This window comes from Hydra vulgaris, chromosome 06, assembly GCF_038396675.1.
Source record: "Hydra vulgaris chromosome 06, alternate assembly HydraT2T_AEP".
Lineage (NCBI taxonomy): Eukaryota > Metazoa > Cnidaria > Hydrozoa > Anthoathecata > Hydridae > Hydra > Hydra vulgaris.
The window spans coordinates 41,238,946-41,262,669 of NC_088925.1; the positions used below are offsets into that span (position 1 = coordinate 41,238,946).

The window sequence follows — 23,724 nt, forward strand, 5'->3', positions numbered from 1 at the left end:
TAAGAAACATGTGTAAAAATAAATGAATAAAATCAGTACGCCAAACTAAAAAAAGGCAAAAAAAAAAAAGAATAATAAGGACAAAAGTATAGATTGCAAAGCTTTTTTTTTTAACAAGTTCACTCCAAACAAGGCTGCAAGCAATCACTGTTGAGCTGTTAGTAAGGAAAGAATATTGTTAAAGAAAAAGGAAATAATTGACAGAAGAATTGAAAAGTTGAAGATGAAGTTAGGAAAAGATGATGTGAGAATTACAGAGCATTGGTGTGTGGGGGAAAAAACTTGACGAATAAACATGTTTAGAGCATGAAAGGACATATACAGTTAAAGAATGCGACTTTGCTGAATGATAAGTCAAACATGAATGAGTTTAAGTTAATGGACCTATAGTTTTGGTTGAAAACAGCAATCATGATAATATTTGTAGAAAAAAGGAAGTGGTGCAATAATACATCAATGAGAGAGTAACTCATGCTAGGCAGACGAAGCAGGTCCAACTATGTTTATAGTATGTTTTTGGACCTGAACTAGAAGCGAAAGAGCATCATTAGAAGTACCAGCCCAAATATGACAACAATATTTCAAACAGAGGCTATTAAGAGTTTTGTACTTCGCATTCGATTGCATATATGGTTTTCCATTACAGGTTAGTTATAAATGATAATCCTAGAAGGCATAAGGAAAAGGACTCAGTGAGAAAGTTGCCTCAAAATAATATAAGAATGTCCGCAATATTACGGTTTCCAGTAAAAAAAAATAAGTTTAGCTAGTATTAAAATTCACTTCGCCAAAGTAAAATCAGGTTAATGATGGATCGTCTGTTCTTAGCAATCAAATAGACTTTTTTTCAAGACAGGAAAATAAATTTATGTTATTATTAAATAGGGCCACTTTAGATGTATGTTTGACTGGAACGTTATAAATGTATATAAAAACAACACAGGATCAATAAGAGAGCGTTGAGACACCCCAAAATTTAGCGGAAAGGATAAGAGGAGTATAAGCCTTATAGAATAACATTAATACTGCGATTAGATAAAAAAAATTTGAATAATTTCAAAACATTCCCAGAAAAACCATAAAAGCAAGCTTATGGAATAAAAAACATTATGCAAAACTTTATAAAAACTTTTATTGTGTCTAGAGCAATGGTCCTTGCCTCGTCACCCCCATCTAATGCATAATAGAACCTTTCAGTTACATTAGTTAGCGAGTCCGCTCTAGAACAAGAAGACCAAAAACCAGATATTAGAAACTTGTTAATTAAATACTCAAAAAACATACAATTAATAACAAGAAAACGGACCAAACAACTGTTGGAGGGGTCGAAATATTTAACCGAGTTTTAAAAAATGGACCCACAATTGCATATTTCCAGAATCCAGGAAAAAATGATTTAGTTAAACTATTAAATTATTTAGAGAGGTAAAAAATAAAATAAAGATAGAAAAGGGTTTTGGAAACAATTTATAAAACACTTTAGTCGGGATAACAAGCTGTAGCAGAGTATAATTGAGAAAGACTGTGGACAACAAAAGCCAAAGTATATTGTCCATTTTTGGATTATTCAGATTAACTGGAACAGCAGAAAAAGTGTGGCTATTAAATTCAAGATATGAATTAGAAAAAATTTGCCTAATATCAAAAATAAATAACTGCGTACCTAAACCAAAACATATAGTGAACATATCTACATTGACTAATAACTAAATTTATCATTAAGAAAGAATGATCAATTAAAACAATATAATTGAAACAGCATTTAGGCATTAAAAAAGTAAAAAAAAGAAACATTATTTTTTATACCTGCAGGCAAAATAATAATTGGTTGCAACTCATTATCTAAAAAATATGTTACAGTAAAGAAACGTATAAAAACATATAGCAAAAAGTATAGTCTCAAAATCAAAAACAGATTGAACACAAAGAATGGATTCAATTAAAAACATACTTGAAATACCATTGATAATAAACAAATTTCTAGTTAAACCATCTTGAACTTCATACCAAGGAAAAGATGCATATACTTTCACGTTATCAAAACTTTGAACTTGGCTATTGTTTTCAGAAAAGACAACTTCTCCATTTAATCGAATTGTGTATACATAAACTGAGTTTCTTAAAAACTGACTTATTTCAACGTAAGACCACTGATTTAATCCAATCGGATTTGTAGTAAAAATTCTATCAACGTTACCTTTAAGTGGTGCAGATATAAAAAGACCATCTGTTCCATCACCAAAAAACCAGATACCGGGAACACGATCATTATAAAGACCAAATTCAGAACCAATAGACAAATGAATAACACTATGCCAATCAGCAACAAATTTTTTTGGATAGACATCAAACGAAACTAGATACTCTTTATCTAATTTTGGCAAAACCGCAATAAGTTTTCCTTTAACAAATGGAATAGAAACGCTGCCAACAAGGTATTCTACAAAAAAAGTACCTTTTAATAGTAACAGATATAAAAAAAACTTTCTAAAATGTTATTTGACATTAACAAAAATACCACTCTAACAAAAATCTTAAGCTTACGAGTATTTCCATTTAAAATTTGAAGGTTAGAGATTGAGCCATCTTGGCGAGCATACCAAGGATCAGAAGCATATACTTTTACGTTTCTAAAATCTCTAGCATCTGAATTTTCAACTCTATGGATGTTAACACCATTCAGATCAACGGAATACCAGTACTTGCCATCACTCAAAAATTGATAAATTTTAATACGAGACCATTGATTTAATGGAAGTGGAGTTGTTGAAACAGCATAGTTATAATTACCACTAACTGCAGCAAAAATAATAAGTGATCCTGAACCGCTTTCATGAAACCAAACACCTGGAATCCTGTCACCATAAGTTCCTAAATCTTTTCCCAAAGTTAAATGAAGAACATTAATCCAGCCCTTAGTGTAACTATTAGGTTTAACGTTAAAATCCACAGTGTACTCCTTTCTCAAAACATAGAGTGTTCCAAGTAATGATCCTTGAGTAATGACTAACTCGTTTTTATGGTTGATAAATTCTTAATAAAAAAAAAATTTTAATATATATCGTTTTACAAAAAACTAACTACAATATTTTTTATATTACTAGTAATTGTTTTCATTAACTTTAGAAATAAAAACCATAATACTTATTTTACAAATTTCAATTTAAAAAAAAATGTAACACCTATTTTTAGGGATTTACAAAGGCTGTGTGTGTGTATATGTATATTTATATATATATATATATATATATATATATATATATATATATATATATATATATATATATATATATATATATATATATATATATATATATATATATATATATATATATTTATATATATATATATACATACATATATATACAAAATATATAAAATATTATTATGGTGTATTATTAATATAAATACTCTTGTGCGTTTGAGAGTGCTCAATATCATTAAATAATAGAGCAATATTTGTTTATTTGTATAAAATGAATAAAAACAACTTTTAATGGAACTCTGAGTTTCATGCCTTTCTGCAATCATCAGTCATTGTGTATTTCGTCACTTAAAAACCGTTTAAAAATTACAAATTAAAATTCTAGTGGAAAGAGTTCTGACGTTACAAAAACAAGACAAAACAATGACAAAAAGACGTCAAAGGCTTTAGTCCCCGGTGTCGAATAAGGATAGTAAAAATTTCTTTTAATGCCGATACTTTGATACTATTTCGTATCTTTTTTTTAAAAATGTTTGTTTCCATTATAAGACAATATATGAAATTTCTCGCGGAGGCAAAGGTTGCGAACTTTAGATGTCATCGTAAACGTAAATATTTATGGTACAACCCCCTGTTTAGCAACAATGTTGAAACCAATGCTTTCCAGTAGGACACAGGCTTCATAAAATTTTTTATCGAAACTATATTAAAGTTATCTATAGTTGCATGCCTAATGTCAAGTCTTTAATAAATGCACATAAAAATAAAAATTTAAAAAGTGATAAAAATTAAGAATCAAAAAAATGCAACTGCATAAACGAAAAAATTTGCCCGTTAAATACCCATTCCTTTCATCAATCCTAATTTTACAACATCATACCAATCCAAACTATGTTTATTTGACGTAAAAGCAAAAGATATTATTGGTAGCATTCACAATCCTAAATAAATTGAAAAAACCATCATAAGAGACTCATGCTTATTTGTAAAAAAGGGTTTAAATAATGAACTTTATGAAAATTTTACTGATCACTTTGAACCCGTTAAAAATAGAAAATGTAACATACATGCAATATTGTTAAGACTTCCAAAACGAAAACTCGAAAAAACAAAAACTCTTTTTACTTTGCTGGAGCAAAACCTTTTAACGCATTATCCTTAGACATTAGATTACGACAGAACTAACATTATTTAAAAGAAAAACTAAACAACCACTTTTTTTAAAGTAGCGATGACATACACATTTTACTTATTTTAATACTTTTTATACCTTTTGTTATTTTTACCTAATTTATATTTTAAGTTTTTGTTTTTAAACAGGACACATGTTGCTAATAGTATTTATAACAAAAAGTGTGAACCCATGTAAAAATATTATTTTATTTATACATTTGAATAAATAATAAGGTATATAAACATATATTTTAATAAAGAATAAATAAATAGACTAGAGGCAAATTTCCTCTGAAGTGAAAGTAGTAAAGCAAATGGAACACAATTTCATAGAAACTGTGAATTTGTAAACAATTTTATCATTGTTAAAGTAAGACGACTAAAAGAAGATAGCCATCTGGACTCTAAATATAAAAAAAAGGTAAAAATATACACGGTGGACCGCTTGCAGATAAAAACTTCAAATTAGGGAGCAACAACTGCAGCAAACATTTATCAAAAAAGAAGAGTGAGCATAGGTGGTAAACTCAAAAGAATGAATTTAACAACTGAGGATCTCAGAGCCTTGATTAAATGCAGAAAAATTAGAATACAATATCATTGTATGAATAGGTAGAAATGGTAGCAGGTAGCTTGAAATAATAAAAGCAATTGTAATCATTTTCAAGCTTTTATCGTAATTTATCGTGGCATTTAAAAAATCACGCTTAGAAAGCTGTAGATATTCCCAACTTCTAATTGTAAAAACAAAGAATACAATATTAAGCATAGAAAAATGTTTTAGACAATCCAGCTATTCAACTTTTTTGTTGCGCACATGATTAGATACCATTTGGAAAGCAAAACAAATTTTATGTTTTGATTTGCCATCTTCCATATATTAGTAGAAAAATGTCATTTTAAACAAATTTATTTAAACCAAACCGAAATGTCAACAAGGAATTCTTTAAGTGTGATATTTGGGCTCAGCATCCTTGAGAGCACAAGAATTCACCAAGCATTTATAAGATTTAAAAAAAAGTCCAACCTTATTTAAAAAAAAAGGATATTGAAGACAGGAAAAGCATGAGTATGAAAATATCAATCATAAATATCGCAGCAAAAAATCTAAATAATTTAATCAACTGGGAAATAGTGGAGATTTGTGAACCATTACTTTTTTGCTTTGTGTATTAACAATTATTGAGCGAAACTTACATATTTATGGTCAATCTATTAAATGCTTTGTCAAAGAGGTGCCAAGAATTGTAAAGTTAGTGTATGGAATTGAGGAAAGAGATGGTTTCATAAGAGCTACACATATACATACACACATAGAAAACTAATACTGTATGCCAATCAAAGTAAGACATACTTAATATTTTAACTTTATGTTAGTATGTGTATAAAATATACTTTTACATTATTAGGTGTAAACTTTAAAGATTTAAGAAACAAAAATCTGTCATCTATGGTCTAAACATAGTAAGTTAATCGTCTTACTTATTGTAAGAAACATGTGTAAAAATAAATGAATAAAATCAGTACGCCAAACTAAAAAAAGGCAAAAAAAAAAAAGAATAATAAGGACAAAAGTATAGATTGCAAAGCTTTTTTTTTTAACAAGTTCACTCCAAACAAGGCTGCAAGCAATCACTCTTGATTGTTGATGTTGACAATCACTCCTTGAGTAATGACTATCTCGTTTTTATGGTTGATAAATTCTTAATAAAAGTAAAATTAAGCTTTATATTGTTTTATAAAAACTGATTAAAATTTTTTTAATTTGCTAGTAATTTTTTTCATGAACTTTAGAAATGAAAACCATAAATCTTATTTTACAAATTTTATGTAAAAAAATGATGTATTACTCATTTTTTGCAGATTTACAAAGACTGCGTGTGTGTATATATATATATATATATATATATATATATATATATATATATATATATATATATATATATATATATATATATATATATATATATATGTATATATATATGTATATATGTATATATATATATATATATATATACATAAATTATTGTACGCTTTTCTATATATATATATATATATTTATATATATATATATATATATATATATATATATATATATATATATATATATATATATATATATATATATATATATATATATATATATATATATATATATATATATATATATATATAGAAAAGCATGCAGTTGTTTAAAAAGTTTGAGTAAATTAAAGATTTTATTTTTCCTGCAAAGGCAGCTCTTTGGTATAAAAAACAAATTAATGTTCTTATTTAAATATACCATTTTAACATCAATTATTATTATGTAATTTAATAACTATGTTCATTTGACTAAAGAGCAAAAGATATAATTGGTAGCCATTACAATCTTAAGGAAATTTAAAAAAAAATTAAAAGAAACTCATGCTTATTTGTGAAAGAGTGTTTAAACATGGAACTTTATAAAAGTTTAACTTATCAATTTAAAACCGTTAAAAAAAAGAAATGTACCATACAAAGAAAATTGTTATGACCTCTAAAGATAAAACTCGAAATGACAAAAACCCTTTTTGGTTTGCAGGAGCAAAACATTTTAACGAGTTACCTTCAGACATTTGATTACGACAGAAGTAACATGATTTAAAAAGAAAACTAAACACCCACTTTTTTTAAAGTAGCACTTTACTAATTTAATACTTTTTATACCTTTTGTTATTTTCAGTTGTTATAATTTCTGTTTAAAGTTTTGGCTTTTAAATAAGACACATTTAAATAACAGTTTTTTAATTAAAAGTGTATAACCTGTAAAAATATCATTTTAATAGATAATAAATAACTAGACTAGAGACAAACTTCCTCTGAAGTGAAAGTAGTGAAGCAATGGGAACACATTTTCATTGAAATTGTGAATTTTTAAACAATTTTATCAATGTTAAAGTAAGAAGATTTAAAAAAGATAGCCATCTCGACTTTAAAGTTACGAAAAAGGTAAAAAAAAAAATGGTGGACCGCTTGCAGATAAAAATTTCATATTTGGGATCAACAATTGCAGCCGACAAAGAAAGTTTCATAAGAGCTATACATATTCATACTCACATAGAGAACAAATACTGTGTGCCAATCAAAGTAAGTTTTATCTAATATTTTAAGTTAATGTTAGTATGTGTAAACAATATACTTTAGCATTATTAGGTATAAACTTTAAAGATTTTAAAAACAAAGAATTGTCAGCTATGGACTTATCATAATAAGTTAATTGTCTTACTTATTGTAAGACACAGGTGTTACAATAAATGAATAAAATCAAAACGCAAAACTAAATTAAAGCAAAAATTAAATAAATAGGACAAAAATACAAAGGCATTTTCCATAGCTATTTTTTTTTATCAAATTCACTCCAAACAAGGTTTTAAGCTGCTTTTACTGAGCTGTTAGTGAGGAAACGATATTGTTAAAGAGTATGGAAATAACTGACAGAAGACTTGAAAAGTTGAAGATTATATGAGTTAGGAAAAGATGATGAGAGAATTACAGAGCATTGGTGTGTTGGGGAAAAAACTAAACGAATAAACGTTTTTTTAGAACATGAAAAGACAGATACAGTTAAAGAATGCGACTTTGCTGAATGATAAGTCAAACATGAATGAGTTTTAGTTAATGGACCTAGAGTTTTGGTTGATGACAGTGACCATAATAATATTTGTAGAAAAGTGAAAGTAGTACAACCATACATCAATGGGAGAGTTACTCAAGCTAGGCAGACAAAGCAGGTCCAACTATGTTTACAATTTCTTTTTGGACCTTAACTAGAAAAGAAAGAGCATCATTAGAATTACCGACCCAAATATGAAGAAAGTATTCCATACAGAGGCTATTAAGAGATTTGCACTTCGCATTCGATTTTTTATACGGTTTTCCATCAGAGGTTAGTAGTAAAAGATATTATCAGAAGACGTAAGGTAAAGGACTCAGTGAGAGAGTTTCCTTCTAATAAAATAGGAATATCCACAGTATTGCAGTTACCAGTAAAAAAATAAGTTTAGATAATATTAAAATTCACTGCCCCAAACTGAAATCAGACTCATGATGGATTAATACTGCGGTCAAAAATAAAAAAGTTTAATTGTTTCGAAAACTTTTCCATATAAACTAAATGAAGCAAACTTATGGATCAAAAAAACAGTATGCCAAACTTTATCAAAAGCTTTTAATATGTCCAGAGCAATGGTCCTTGCCTCCTTACCCCCATCTAATGCATAATAGAATCATTCAATTACATCAGCTAGCAAGTCAGCTCTAGAACAAGAAGATCAAAAACCAGATGTTAGAAACTTAATGAATAAATACTCAAAAAACATACAATTAATAACAAGAAAACTGATCAAACAACTGTTGGAAGGGTCAAAATATTTAACAGAGTTTTAAAAAAAAGACCCACAAAAGCCATTTTTCAGCAGGCAGGAAAAATGATTCGGTCAAACACTTAAATAAATTAGAGAGATAAAAAATAACTTAAACATAGTAAAGGGTTTTGGAAACAGTTTATAAAACAATTTAGTCGGGACCACAATCTGTAGAAGAGTAATTGGTTAATTGAGAAACGACTGAAGACAACATAAGCCAGAGTAATTTGTCAAACAATAGATTAATCAGTTTAACTGGAACAGCAGTAAAAGTCTGGCTATTAAATTTTAGATTTAAAATTGAAAAAAAATTTCTTTTTATCTGAAATAAATAACAGCTTACCTTAACCAAAACTTTTAGTGAATATAGCTACATTGACTAATAAATAATTTTATCATTAAGAAAGAATGATCAATTAAAACAATATAATTGAGACAGGATTTACGCAATAAAAAAGTGAAAAATTAAAATATCATTTTATATACCTGCAGGCAAAATAATAACTGGTTGCAACTCATTATCTAAAAAATATTATACAGTAAAGAAGCTTATAAAAACATATAGCAAAAAGCATAGTCTCAAAATCAAAAAAAGATTGAACGCAAAGAATAGATTTAATTAAAAACATACTCGAAATACCATTGATAATAAACAAATTTCTAATTAAACCATCTTGGACTTCATACCAAGGATCAGATGCATATACTTTCACGTTATCAAAACTTTGAACTTGGCTATTGTTTTCAGAAAAGACAACTTCTCCATTCAATCGAATCGTGTATACATAAACTGAGTTTCTCAAAAACTGACTTATTTCAACATTAGACCACTTATTTAATTCAAGCGGATTTGTAGCAAAAACTCTGTCAACGTTACCATTAATTGGTGCAGATATATAAAGACCACCTCTTCCATCAGCATGAAACCAGATACCGGGAACACGATCACCATAATGACCAAAATCAGAACCAATAGACAAATGAATAACACTATGCCAATCAGCAACAAAGTCTTTTGGATAGACATCAAACGAAACTAAATACTCTTTATCTAGTTTTGGCAGTTCTGCAATAAGTTTTCCTTTAACTAATGGAGTAGAAATGCTGCCAACAAAGTATTCTAAAAAGAAAGTACTTTTTAATCGTAGCAACTATAAAAAAAAATTTCTAAAAATGTGTTTTGACGTTAACTACAACGCCATTCTAACAAAAATCTTAAGCTTACGAGTATTTCCATTTAAAATTTGAAGGTTAGAGATTGAGCCATCTTGGCGAGCATACCAAGGATCAGAAGCATATACTTTTACGTTTCTAAAATCTCTAGCATCTGAATTTTCAACTCTATGGATGTTAACACCATTCAGATCAACGGAATACCAGTACTTGCCATCACTCAAAAATTGATAAATTTTAATACGAGACCATTGATTTAATGGAAGTGGAGTTGTTGAAACAGCATAGTTATAATTACCACTAACTGCAGCAAAAATAATAAGTGATCCTGAACCGCTTTCATGAAACCAAACACCTGGAATCCTGTCACCATAAGTTCCTAAATCTTTTCCCAAAGTTAAATGAAGAACATTAATCCAGCCCTTAGTGTAACTATTAGGTTTAACGTTAAAATCCACAGTGTACTCCTTTCTCAAAACATAGAGTGTTCCAAGTAATGATCCTTGAGTAATGACTAACTCGTTTTTATGGTTGATAAATTCTTAATAAAAAAAAAATTTTAATATATATCGTTTTACAAAAAACTAACTACAATATTTTTTATATTACTAGTAATTGTTTTCATTAACTTCAGAAATGAAAACCATAAATCTTATTTTACAAATTTTATGTAAAAAAATGATGTATTACTCATTTTTTGCAGATTTACAAAGACTGCGTGTGTGTATATATATATATATATATATATATATATATATATATATATATATATATATATATATATATATATATATATATATATATATATATATATATATATATATATATATATATGTATATATGTATATATATATGTATATATGTATATATATATATATATATATATATATATATATATATATATATACATAAATTATTGCACGCTTTTCTATATATATATATATATATATATATATATATATATATATATATATATATATATATATATATATATATAAAATAGATATTTTGTTTAATCGAATTTTATATACGTACACAAAAATAGTAAAACGCACAGCTTTGCGTATTTAAAAGAAAAGCGCATACTTTTTGCATAATTATGCAACCATTGTTAGGAACTAAAATATGTTTTAAATTAAAAGCTTTGAATACTTCTAAGTTAAAAGTTTGTTATTTTCATTTTTCTAATGTAATCTTTTTTTCTTTTTATAGTTTTTTTAAAAAATGGTTTTTTTCACTTTACAAATATTTTCGGTTTGAAAGTTTTTAAGAAAATTTAAAATTTCGTGACTTTTTTTAGTTATGTATACTCTTTTGTTTAAAAATATTCTAAAAACAAAAGAAGTTTTTAATTACTTTTTTTTACGCAGCGAAAAAGTTGCTCCTTTTACTGTTTTAGTTTACGAATATAAAATACGATTCAACCTAGATAATGTATTATTATGGTATAATAATAATACAAAAGGTCTTGTGAGTTTAACAGTGCTGAATATTATTAAATAATAGAGCAATATTTATTTATTAATATAAAATGAATAAAAACAACATTTAATGGAACTCAGAGTGTCATGCTTTCGGCAATCATCAGCCATTGTCTATTTCGACACTTATAAACCGTTTAAAAATTACAAATTAAAATTTAAGGTGGAACGAGGTCTGTTGTTACAAAAACAGTACAATACAAAAAAAAAAAAGATGTCAAAGGCCTCAGTCCCCGGTGTCGAATAAGGATAGTAAAGTTTTCTTTGAATGCCGGCACTATAATACTATTTCATATATTTTCTTTATTAAGTTTACTACTTTATATGACAATATATGAGATTTCACGTGGAGACAAAGTTTGCAAACTTTAGATGCTTGATTTTAAGGCTTAAGTCGTGCTATTATTTTCCACGTAACAACAGGTTTTATACTTTTCGTTTTTAGCATCCATATTTCTTTTGGGATGTTCAGTGTCATTTTTATATTTGGGTACATTGAATGATTTAAGATGTTTGGCATACCTTAATTTAAATGTGGTTTCACTTATACCAAAATAAACTTTGTCTTTGAATTGAGGATCTCCAGAATTTACAGTAGCTTGGTATACGACATTGTTAGAAAGGCATTGGCTATTTAACAGACAATTTTTTTGTTTATGCAGTTGCATTATTTTTATGTTTTATTTTTATGGCTTTGTAAAAGTTTATTGTTATGTGCATTTATTAGAGACATTAGGCGATTAAAAATTCTATGAAGCCTGTTTCCTACTAGAAAATGTTGGTCAATTAAAGCTAAGAAGCGATTTCCAATTTTCGTTTCAACATTTTTGCTAAACGGGGGTTTTACCATATAATTTTACGTTTGCAATGTCTTTTTTGATTTTTCTTTATTTGCGGTTGGTAAGTGAGTTTTGAATTGTATCCTGATTTGCGTGAAGCCTCTTCATACGGAAGAATGGAATTATTGAAAACAGTTTCATTTACTGTCTTAGTGAATAATCGTAACTCAAAAGTGCGAGGAATCTCTTTTAATATATTAGGTGGTCTGAGTCAGATTGAACATACAAAAGTTGGTTATTAGATTTACAATATGGTTGATAAGAACTGTCAATCAGGTTCAATGTTACACCAAGATAATTGGCAAGTTTAATATTACATTGGATTGAGATAAGTAGGATGTTACTTTTAAAAATATGTGTAAAATGATTTTTGATTTTTTCCATTTGTTGGCCGCTTTTGTTTTCAAAAATAACAAGTCTGTCGTCACGATACAAGCCAAAATTATTTTTATCGTTGTTGAGAGAGCTGAAACAATATAAAAACACCAACTAGTTCTCACACTTCAGCTCAATCAAATGCTCCCATTGTGACATCAAACAATTCGCCTCTTTTTTTTATTGAAGCTTCATCGTTTTTAAAAATTAAAGATTTTCTTGCATGATATATTATTTTTTTATCGTCGTCATTTATAACAACATATTGTTCGGCGAAATTGATCGCATTGGTAAGAGTGTTTTCACTAATAGATGGGTAAAAATCATTTATATCATAAACTAGAAATTTGCAAAGGTGTTTATTTTTGATTTTTGTAAACCAATCTATAACAAATTGGGTGCTTTGCCATTGATTCAAGCGTAGTTTATTTTTTAATTCGTGAATAATTTTAAATAAAATGACTTTACTAATTCTTCCTATTTCGTTTTTCAAGGGATTCAAATAGCGAACTGAAGAGTTGTTAATAAAATTATCCTTATGGTCTTTGAATGTAAAAAAACAGGCGGTAGATACGTTTATCTCATTATTGTTATACGCTTCATGGTGGATTAAAAGGTTTTTGCCTTCCTTATTTATATGATCTTTTAATTCTGGCATCAATTTTTTGTAGGTAAAAGTAATTGTGTTTGTTAACAGTTTGTTGCATTCATCTTTAGATAATTTATACAAATTAGATGTTTTGTCTTCCTTTATTAATTTTTCATGCGACGTACGTATAGATTTTTAACCTTTTTGCATATTATTTTAAAACTTGCAGTTTACGTTGCAAAATTTTATTGATTTAATTAAGTTTATAAGGTATTTTTCGAAAGAAAGCATTTCATTTATTTGTAGTGGGGATTTGATGATTTGATTCCGTAGTCTGTGCAATTTGAATAATTTCTTGGGTAGTCATTTATGAAAAAGAACGTCTTCCATCTTATTTTTTTTACGAGCATTTCTGTTTTGTTTTGGTGTTTTAATTTATATTCTTTTTCAGATGGAATCGGTATATTTTTGATTAAATATTTCAAGTTTATTATTTCCATTTTGTTGACGACTTGAGAAGAATGCTCAACTTGTAGGAGCAAATTTATACAAAATAGATAATGTATTATTATGGTATAATAGTATTAATATTACGAAAACTCATGTACGTTTAAGAGTGCTAGATATTATTAAATAATAGAGCAATATTTATTTTAATTATTTATTTATATAAAATGAATAAAAACAACTTTTAATGGAACTCTAAGTTTCATGCCTTTCTGCAATCATCAGTCATTGTGTATTTCGTCACTTAAAACCCGTTTAAAAGTTACAAATTAAAATTACGGTGTAACGAGTTCTGACGTTACAGAAACAAAACAAAACAAAAACAAAAAGACGTAAAAGGCTTTAGTCCCAGGTGTCGAACAAGGATAGTTAAAAGTTTTTTGAATGCCGGCACTTTGATACTACTTCATATCTTTTCTTTAGTAAGTTTTCTCCTTTAGATGACAATATATGAAATTTCTCGCGGAGACAAAGTTTGCGAACTTTAGATAACATCAAAAACGTAAAATTGTATGATACAACTCTCCGTTTAGCAAAATTGTTGAAGCTAAAATTGGAAATTGCTTCTTAGCTTTAATTGATCAACACTTTCCAGTAGGACAGAGGCTTCATAAAATTTTTAATCGAAACTATATTAAAGTTAGCTATTGTTGCATGACTAATGTCAAGTCTTCAATAAATGCACATAACAATAAAATTGTACAAAGGGATGAATTTCTAACAATGTAGTATACCAAGCTACTGCAAGTTATGGAGATCTTCAATTCAAAGACAAAGTTTATTTTGGTATAAGTGAAACCACATTTAAATTAAGGTATGCTAATCATCTTAAATCATCTTAAATCTTTAATGTACCCAAATATAAAAATGACACTGAACTTCCCAAAGAAATATGGATGCTAAAATTGAAAAGTATAAAACCTGTTGTTACATCGAAATTAATAGCACGACGTAAGCCCTACAATCAAGCATCTAAAGTTTGCATCCTTTGTCATCGCAAGAAATTTCATATATTGTCATATAAAGGAGAAAACTTGATAAAGAAAAGAAATGAAATAGTATCAAAGTGCCGGCATTCAAGGAAGTTTGTACTATCCTTATTCGACACCGTGGGATAAAGCCTTTGACGTCTTTTTGTTTTTGTTTTGTACTGTTTTTGTAACGTCGGAACTTGTTCCACCGTAATTTTAATTTGTATTTTTTAAACGGTTCTTAAGTGACGAAGTATACAATGGCTGATGATTGCCGAAAGGCATGAAACTCAGAGTTCCATTAAAAGTTATTTTTATTCATTTTATATGAATAAATATATATATATATATATATATATATATATATATATATATATATATATATATATATATATATATATATATATATATATATATATATATATATATATATATAGAAAAGCGTGCAGTCATTTAAATTATTTGAGTAAAGCAAAGATCTTCTTTCCTGCAAAGGCTGCTCTTCAGATTAATAAACAAATAAATGTATTTGAAACCGTTAAACCCTTAGAAATGTACCATACAAAGAATATTGTTAAGACTTCCAAAAATAAAACTCGAAATGACAAAAAACTCTTTTTACTTTGCAGGAGGAAAACTTTGAAACGAGTTACTTTCAGACATTAGAATACGGTAGAACTAACATTATTTAAAAAAAGAAAACTAAACAACTACTTTTTCTAAAGCAGTATTTTACTAATTATAACTTTTTATAACTTTTGTTGTTTTTAGATAATTACAATTTCTGTTTTAAGTTTTAGTTTTTAAATAGGACACATGTTGATAACAGTTTTTATAACTAAAAGTGTATACCCTGTAAAAATATCATTTTAATAAATAATAAATATACAGACAAGAGACAAAATTCCTCTGAAGTGAAAGTAGTAAAGCAATTGGAACACAATTTCATAGAAATTGTGAAATTGTAAACAAATTTATCATTTTTAAGTTAAGAAGACTTATAGAAGATAGCCATCTGGACTCTAAAATCATAAAAAAGGTAAAAAAAAAAAAAAGCATGGTTGACCGCTTGCAGATAAAAATTTCATATTTGGGAGCAACAATTGCAGTAGACATGTATAGAAAAGAAGAGTGAGCATAGGTGGTAAATTCAAAAGAGTGAAACAACTGACGATCTCTGAGTCTTGATTAAAAATGCAGAAAAATCAGAATACATCATCATTGTAAGTTTGAATAGCAATTCAGATTCGAGGACTCTGGAATTATTTGAATTACTCTGCAAATGTTAGAGATTCAGTAAGAGAAATAATACTGCTATATATTAAAAAAATGTAACGCCTTGGATATGTATACGTAGTTAAACTAACTGTAGTTAGTGCTTGTAAGTGGTACAATAGATTCGTCTCAACCAATTGCTTGGTAAGGAAAAACAAATTTACGTTTTTTGAGCTTTCGTAAACCCACAAGTAAAAATGTCAACCATTTTTTGTATTGTATTAACGGCAACATTTAATTTATTATCTGATACAATTTAATTTACCTATTAACTTTTAAGCTAGTTTTTTAGAATGCACATTCTATTGTCGAGTGAAATGACCTTTCCTTTCTATGCTACTTTTTTAACTCGCTTACTTCTAGCTTTTTAATCGTTTTACTTCAGTCTTCAAAAACCTCAAAAACTCCGTATAGATAGCTTAATTTGCATTCTGCGGACCGTAAGTCGCTCCATATGGTACTTACTTGGGCGATGATAAGCTACATTACCGTAATTCAAAACGGTGTTGTATATTCGGTTTTTAAACCCATTTCATTACTCTTTTTTTTTTTTTAAGTTCTGTTCTAATTTATTTAAGAGTCTTAGGTATTCTTACTTCAAAACAATTTTTATGCATATTTAGCATATAAATATTATTTGAATCAGTTATATTTTTCTAATATTTATTTATTTGCAAATATTATATGAATCAAATATATTTTTTTTAAATTTGTTTATTTATAAAATATCATGCGTTTTCACACCTTATACAGTTAAATCTCCTTACGCAATAATTTTGTCATAAAAATAACAGACATTTGATAGTTCAGGTTGCGTAAAAATGTCATGTTGTACAAAAAAGTAAATTTCTAACAAACAAAAAAATAGCAGAAATTTGTAACAAAACCGTAACGTATTATCATCATTGTTTTGCGGTAGACATGGGGAAGGTTGTACTAGATTAGATGATACTAGTAGCAGAGTGAACGGAATAATGCTTAACCTGAACCAGGTTTGACTACTAATCTGCTTTTTGAAGCAGTACTTTACTCAAGAGCTTTTAAATATAGATTAAGAAAAACATAATCTGATGGAAAACTGGAAATTAAAGTGAGGTTCCTGTTTTATGGTTATAGTCATGGTTAGACACACCACACTAGAAGTTCAAATAGATCAGAAACATACATCAAGTAACTTACAAATATGTTAAAACCATGCTCAAATTAAAAAAAGTACAAACGTGCAAATTTAAGACTGCATCAGTAATATTGTTATTGCGACAGCGTTAATTATTGCACTCTCATAATCTTTATTCGTTCAAATATTTTATTAATAAAATTTGCTTGCGCAAACTTTGATGTTGCTGCTTCCTAATAAAAAATTTTAGTGCGCAAGAGACTAAAACTCCAAAACAGAAGAAAATTTTTTTTCAAGTTTTAGTCTATTTACAACTTGGAAAGTCAAGTAGAAAGGTCTATAAAAAAAAGGGAGAATAATAGGCGATTAGTGCATAATGAAGCTGGAAGACGTCCAAAATCATATTTTTCTTCAAAAAGCATAATTTATATGTTTTTGAGGTTTATAAGGTTAAAAAAAAACGTTTTTAGTTAAAAAATATTTTAGATTGTTTGAGGTTAAAGATAACGTTTAGCGTTCTTTAGGTAAAAGATACGATAGCGTTCTTTAGGATGAATTAAAATATGATTTCGAATAGTTGATAAAACACAGACCTGGAACCATATAGTTAGTATTTGTATTCGTATCAAAAGTTATGACTTTTGGGTCTGCGTTTTACTAAAACTATCAAATTTTACTCTAAATCATCCGAAAGAACGTCAACCTAATATTACACATAATTAATCTGACTGGTTTGTTATTAACTCGATGAATATAAGGGATGTAAGTAAGTATGTGTCAATTTGATTATAATTTCTTAAATTTAAAGGAGTTCTAAATCTGCAAAAAAATAAATAATAATAAAAATCTTTTACTACGAATATTGTAATTATTTTCTACTCTTTCCCGGAATGCTTGGGAAAATGACGAAAATGTTACTATTAAACAAGAATAAGTTTTAACCAGAAATAATAAAACTTTTATTATTTTCCTAATAAACTCACTTTTTATCAAGTTGAACTTTTCCAAATTTAATATTTGATTAAATTTTGGCATTGAATTTCCTCTTAAAGTACATTGCGAGAAGTGAAAAAACGACAAAAGTATAAATCTGTTAATAATATAATTTGGTATTCAAAATTAAGATATTATACATGCGTTTATGAATTTATGGTTTTTCAGAAGAGGAAATTCATTTTTGTTTGTAAAATTAAAATTAGATAACTCTGACGAAACTGAACTAGTAAAATTTTTACGACATTTCACTAACTATATATTGCTGCGTTGTACAATGAAATTACTAAGATATGTCTTTATGTGTCGTAGCATTTTAGGTTGCTACAGCATAACAACAAATTTGTAGACAGTCAATTTCTACATATTGCAGCTTTGTAACTAACAATATTGTTACGATATATAACTACAGATCATAGGAATGTAGCTAACTACAACATATCAACAAATCTAAAGCTAGTTGTTGCCTACCTATAATAGCTTTTTAACTAGCAATGTTATTACAATTTAACAGTATCTTCATATTATACTTTTATTGTTAGCTATTCCATAACGATAGCCTTACAGCTAATAGGAGGATATAGCCATCTATTGCTGTAGTGATATTTATGTACATACCGCGGGTTTTTTGTTAGCGTTTTTAAAACAATTTGTTGATAGCTACATTTAGTAGTTTCTTAGCTTGCATAAAAACAACTATACATCTTAAGTTAGTCGATACTGCCAGCTAATACGCTGTGATGTTTGTGGCACAGATTTTTAGTTAGCTATTTATTATTATTATATTATTGTAGCTAACTAAAACATGTCGACAATTCTTTGACTATTTGATACCTACGTATCGTAGCGTTATAATTTTCAACATTAGATTAAACTAGCCGCCTGTGACTATAGTAAATAAATAATATATAATAATAGTATTGTATATGGATAAATATGAATATATAATATAATGCGAACTTTTTTAGCTATTTGTGGCATTGCATTGCTGCCTTTATTGATAAGAATATTGCTAGCCGATTTCTTACTGGGGATGCTTTATCAGATCCAAACTTTAGACTAAAAAAATAACTCTTTTTACAACTTCTTCTTAAAAGAAATATTTACTTCTTCTTAAGAAGAAGATATATTTACCTCTTCTTCTTAAAAAGAATTATTTCTTTCTCTTCTTAAGTAGGAATAGGTAATAAGAATATGTATAAATTTTATCGTAAAGTGACTAATAATCTTCAACAGTTTAAACTTTAATGCAAATGTGTCAAAATATTAAATAATTAATATTGTAAATAAATGATAGATTTTGGAAAAATATTATTCAAAACTATAAACCAATTTTTATCAGCACCGTAGTGTTGTAAAGTCCAAATTTTTTAGCAAAGAAAATCAACAAGGTAACTTGACATTAGAAATAAAGAGGCAAATTCGGGCGCCTAATGTGTTCAGTAAGTTATTTAAATTTCTTTTAATAGCTTATAATAGTCATAAAATTATAAAGGGAGTGTATGTACTTGTAAGCAAATGGCTTTTAAATTTCTAAAATAATACTAAAATTTAGTAATTTATGTGGTTTTTAAATTTTAAATTATCGAATAACAAAATTTAAAAACATGCGTTAATATTTTGGATCCTTGCTCGTTAAACTTTTTTTAAATTAAATTTTTTTTTTGGAAAACCTATTGGACGGTTGAGGTCTTCCTAGACTTTAATTTTTTAGTCTTAATTTGTTCCAAGCTCAGAGCGTTGCCATTTTTCGCTTAACAATCTTATATGACATAAATATAAAAATACAAAAATTTTGATTTCTTTTTTTCTTTCTTTAAACTTTATAACAGTATAAGTAATATAATACCTTGAGCATTAGCAACCACGCATAGTAAGAATGCAAGTAGAATCTTCATCTATTTGAAAAACAATTCTATTAATAATTTTTTTTTAAAAAGTAACAATAAAGAACAATAATATATTGTTTTACGCAATAGTAAAATAGAGTACATGTATATGCAAAATGTATAGTATCAGGGTTAAGCTCGGTAAATGGTAACTTGATGTATTCACCAGTAAATTTACTGGTAAACTATTAGTATTGTAACCAATCTATCCGATGATCAAGCTTGCAAATATGGTCAATATAATGCTCCATAATGTTGTTGATTGCTGTATTAAAAATTTACCGGTGAATAAGTTAACTTATCCTTTACCATAATTACCAGTTTTACCGGGCTCAATCCTTCATAGTATGTTGGAAAAATACAACATATTATAATGTGTTAAAGCATTTATTGTGTTGCGAATGCATGTATTGTTTCATTTATGCATGCATTACCTTGCAAGTTGTTGATAGACAATTCTCACGTTGTAAAAATATTTATATAGGTATGTTTTTTACCATACATAGTAAAATTTTTATCTAAAACATGTTTAATACAACATTTTTGTTCTTTAAAATACTTTACTAACACTTATAAATGTCACAAAAATACTAATTAAGCAGAATTTTTATTAAACTTTTACAAAACCTCTTATGTTATGTTTATATAAATATTTATTATAATATAACATATAAATAAATTAACCAAAATTAAATGCAGTTTTATTTTAATTTAATTTTGATTTAAATGTTTTCTTACAATCTTCAATCTTTAAGTTTTCAATCTTTATCTTTAATCTTCAAGTTTTTCATTTACTTTTTAGTTTAATAGACTTTTAATAGCACCTATTTTTAATTCTTTCTTTTCAAAAAAAACCTGAAGTTGGTGGTACTGCCCACTAATTAAGAACTATGAATGAAAAATATTACAAGCTAGAGGTGCAGTTATTATCAAAAATCTTTTTCGGACGGGAAAATAAAATTTGTTACTATGATGTGGTACTAATACTCGGCCTTATTTCCACTGATTCAATCAATGCATTTTTTAATTGAAGAAAATTTACTAAAATAGTTGGTACCTAATTGTTTGATTTATAAGGAATATAATACAACGCGATACCAAAATCATTATTCACAGCCAAAATGCGTCTTAATAAATATTTCTTAAACCTATGCAAACAATATGCCCGAAACACATCATAACACAGACAGAACCTATTTAACTTTGATGTAACAATAAAATAATGCCTCAACCATTTAAAATAGGCTTTATTTATAATTAAAAGTTTAAAAAGATCTCTACACAATAAGAGATTCTACTCGTTTTGGAAATCCCTACACAATAAGAGATCCTACTCGCTTGGGAAATTCCTACACAATAAGAGATCCAACTCGTTTTGAAAATCCCTACACAATGAAATGAAGACTTAGATAAAATAAACGAGTTGTTTACAAGTAAGTGACTTTTATTAAATGTAGGAAAACTAAATTTACTCAATCATTTTACCCATATAAAAGTTACTTAAATGGTATTGACCGTAAACATTCTCGAAGTTTTTTAAAATGGAAAACATTCTTGGCACTTTCATAAAAATTTATTGAAAGTAAAACCTGCAAATAAATTTATCGTAAACCGAAAGATGCTTTTAGGACAATATGAGAGGTAAACAGAAATAATTTTGCGAACCTCTCATATGTGAGCTATAATCTTGTTTTGAATATTTGTATGTTATTAATAATATCCACCAAATCCAACTATTTAAATCAAATCAAAACGCTAGTCAACTCTAATAAAATTTTAAAACTACTTTAATAATGTTCCTTCAATTCACCTTTAAAAATTTTAAAATGTTATTTCAAATTTTTACTAAATTTAATAATGCAGAACTCTTTTTTGAAAAAATTTTCAGAGTTTAAAATATAAAACAAAGTTTAGTCTTGAACGGCAATTTTGACAGTTTTCAGGCAGTACCAAAACAGGATCATCTTAACATGGGCTTTAAGTTGTTAGATTTCAAATATCTTATTTAAAAATAATTTAAAAAGCTCAAATTAAATTAAATTTTTAAAAATGCCTTACTTATATATATAAAAAAATGGATTTGTCCAATAGCGAAAATGTAATTTTTTTCGTAAATTTTGTTGAAAATGGAGATGTTTAACAAAAGTTCGTAAGGTTTTTTATAATTTTTTTTTGACTAAAAACCAATATTGTTTTTAAAATCATATTTTCATATAATATAATATATTCCTGAAAAGACTTTGATTTTCATAAGGACCCGTCGAAATTGTTTAATCCCACTCCAGAGATTAAACAATTTTGACGATTTTAATGAGTTTTATGAGTGTAAATTAGAGTATTATAAGCCCTTGAGCAAAAATTTGAAATATAATCAAAAATATTTCTTCTAAAAATTGCAACAATTACCTTGCAGAGCCGTTGTTTTGAAGTAAGTTTCTGTTTTGATCGCGTTTTCGACTTGTTTCTTAATTTTCGATTGCTTACCGATCGCAAGTTATTTAAGGAACTGATTGAAAAAAAACATGAGCGGAACGATTAAATATGAGAAATGATTGACGCTCAACAGATTATAATGAATTAAAAATAAAATAGCAAATTTAAGTCTTTAAATTCTAAATAATGTTTCAGACACTTTGGTATTTATTTTTTAAGTTGATTATTAAGAAAAAAGAGAAAAAAAAGTTAATTGGATGTAAAGGTTTTTTCTTTGATAAATTCTTTTTTATAAAAAGTAATCTTTAATCAAAAGTTTATGTATTTAACCGTTATTTATGAGAATTATATTATTAAAAGTGGGTGATCGTATTGCCCATGCAAGCAAAGAAAAAGAAAAACCTAAAATACAGGAAGACATAGGTGACGAAAATACCAGCATATTAATAACAAGCAACAAAAACTAACGTTTTAATTTTTGAAATGGGATCTAACTTTTTGTTTGTAAAATCTCTATAAACCTTATTTCTGTTCTCTTGACTGTTAAGGTCAAAAAGTTGTTCAATAAATCAATGTTTATTTTAAACCTCCTCTAACTCCTTTAATCATCATCCACCTCATGTTTTTTTCTTTAAAAATAGTTTTAAAGTTGTTTATTTGCGCCTTTAAAGGTCTTAATTTTTAGAAATAATTATTCACAACAATTGTAAATTCAAACTGTTTATCACATTTGTCACACTTATAATACAAAAATGTAAAATAAATACTGATAATAAAAAGAAATTTCAACCAAATGCTTTTTTTGTTTTTGTTTTTTTTTCGGATTTGTTTTTAAATTTACTGCAAGATTTCTATACAGCTCAATCTTCTTCAATACTTTTTTCCTTGTTCAACCGTAAAATAGTGCTTTGTTCTCTTCGTTATGTACTAAATTTGCCAAATCTAGCACTTGTTAAACTGCGATTTTCAAATTCAAAAAATTTTCAAATTTAAAACAATCATCAACCATAAAGCAATCATCAACCATGAAACAATCATCAACCAAGTTCAGTTTTTCACATATTCTGCAAAAATTTTTACAATTCTTTGTGCAAATAAATTTGTTAAACTATTTATTATGTAAAAATTAATTTTTAAAAATTAGACAAAATGTATATTTAAAAATACAACTTTTGTCCTATAAAAATTATTTGTTAATATGCAACAAAAAAAATATTTTTATTATTAATAATTATATAATATTAATATATAATGTAAAATTTACACATTTTTCTGTTTATTAAACTATATTATTTTTCTCTTTGTATTGACATTTTTTC

General features: G+C 27.0%; 1 protein-coding gene across 1 annotated transcript in view; it reads right to left on the reverse strand.

The window, feature by feature from the left end:
• Positions 1 to 22,458, reverse strand: part of LOC136081860 (uncharacterized) — a 30,183-nt gene extending 7,725 nt beyond the window's left edge. Inside the window, exons 1-8 of the mRNA XM_065800156.1 lie at positions 22,379 to 22,458; positions 19,933 to 19,981; positions 9,989 to 10,477; positions 9,395 to 9,883; positions 9,250 to 9,285; positions 2,545 to 3,033; positions 1,952 to 2,440; positions 1,807 to 1,842 (exon numbers count right to left, since the gene is read on the reverse strand). Coding sequence (XP_065656228.1) covers positions 1,807 to 1,842; positions 1,952 to 2,440; positions 2,545 to 3,033; positions 9,250 to 9,285; positions 9,395 to 9,883; positions 9,989 to 10,477; positions 19,933 to 19,981 — 2,077 coding nt within the window. The 5' untranslated portion in view covers positions 22,379 to 22,458. The remainder of the gene's footprint in view (positions 1 to 1,806; positions 1,843 to 1,951; positions 2,441 to 2,544; positions 3,034 to 9,249; positions 9,286 to 9,394; positions 9,884 to 9,988; positions 10,478 to 19,932; positions 19,982 to 22,378) is intronic.
• Positions 22,459 to 23,724: the final 1,266 nt, after the last annotated feature.